Consider the following 1,567-nt stretch of genomic DNA (forward strand, 5'->3'; position numbering starts at 1 on the left):
GCACCGGAGCCAGTGTGAGCAAGGGGTAACCCTTTCATCCACTGGGGGGGTGTAAGCAAACCTCTGACCACAGAGTGTGCAGCCACCCTGAAGAAGCTGGGTTCCAGAGCCCAGGCTGCACGTTCTGTCTGGTATCATTACCCCTCTAAATTTAAGCATAGGCTCCCTCCACCTTTCAGCTGTCTGTCTATAGACTTGTTACCCTGACATCCCACATCATGAAAGTCCTAGAGACACTTCTGTTGGTTTACCTCAGCAAACAAACAAGCAGGTAACAGGAGCTACGCAGGGAACAGTACTCTCTCCATTCCTTTTTACTCTGTACACCTCTGACTTCCAGGACCAGACAGTCCTTTCATCTGCAGTTATACTGGGGTGACTCTGCAGTCGTTGGGTTAATCAAAAATGGACAAGAAGCGGAGTACGGAAAGCTGGTGAACAGCTTTATGGCATAATGTGGAAACAATGATCTGATCCTGAATGTCAACAAAGCAAGGAGATGATTGTAGATTTCAGTAGAAACAGGAACAAGTTGAATCCTCTTAACACCAAAGGAAAAGAAGTGAAGGTGGTGGAGGGGTAGAAATACCTTGGTGTTCACCTGGACAACAAACTAGACTGGAGACGCAACTGTGAAGTGGTCTACAAGAAGGAACATAGCAGACTGGATGCTGCATATCGTCTATCAGTCTATTGTTGAGAGTGTGATCTCTTCCTTCATCCCTCCATCATCTGCTGGGGTAACAGCATCAGAGTTCTAGGAACTCTAAAGATGATTTCAGAAAGCAGAATTCTTCATAAAGTGAAGAAGATTATGGACGACAGTTGGCATCCTTTTTCTCAACTTTTAAACATCAACAGAGTGGCTTCATTCAGAGACAGACCGCTGCAGAAGATCCTTCCTGCCAACAGCTTCATACAAACAACTCATAGAAGTTTCTCAACCATTTATTCCCCTTTGGAATTAATAAAGTATTTTCGAACTGAGTAGAAAGTAAAATGCTTTAGCTGTTGTCTTGGTTGACCAATCTTAAACAGTTGTGCACCTCCTCATATTGCTAATCCAGAAGTCTGAAACCTCTGAACTAATCCAGTAAACTGTGATTTGCAGGAGACAGCGGTGCGAAACACAGCGTCGTTTCTAGCTTATCTGACACAGCAGATGCACGAGCACGTGCCCAGCAGCCTGATCCTGTGGTATGACAGCGTCCTTGAGAGCGGAGAACTTAAATGGCAGAATGAGCTCAATCAGTCCAACAGGTGAACGCAGAAGAATACGATTGTTTGATTTTACTTCAGACTGAAGTTCCAGTTTGAGGCCATCACCTCCCTCGCTAGTTTAGGCTTCAAGTCATAAAGAAATGTTTTTCTCTGAACCTACCCAGATACAGAAGTAGCCATTCAAAATGGCCCGTCCCTTTCAAACGGCAGCAGAATGGCATCCTACTCCCCTGCGACTCTCAGTGAAATCCCCTCCAACTTCCAGCCACTGGCCTTCTCCTGGGCGTGCATTTTTTTACTCTGACTCCACTAGGGATGCACGATATTGGGATTTTGGCCGATATCC

General features: G+C 45.6%; 1 protein-coding gene across 1 annotated transcript in view; it reads left to right on the forward strand.

Moving 5' to 3' along the window:
• The window catches only part of engase (endo-beta-N-acetylglucosaminidase), a 31,507-nt gene that overhangs the window by 13,616 nt on the left and 16,324 nt on the right, over window positions 1-1,567 (forward strand). Inside the window, exon 6 of the mRNA XM_015397427.1 lies at window positions 1,112-1,260. Coding sequence (XP_015252913.1) covers window positions 1,112-1,260 — 149 coding nt within the window. The remainder of the gene's footprint in view (window positions 1-1,111; window positions 1,261-1,567) is intronic.

The sequence above is a fragment of the Cyprinodon variegatus genome, unplaced genomic scaffold (assembly GCF_000732505.1).
Source record: "Cyprinodon variegatus isolate N-32 unplaced genomic scaffold, C_variegatus-1.0 Scaffold862, whole genome shotgun sequence".
Lineage (NCBI taxonomy): Eukaryota > Metazoa > Chordata > Actinopteri > Cyprinodontiformes > Cyprinodontidae > Cyprinodon > Cyprinodon variegatus.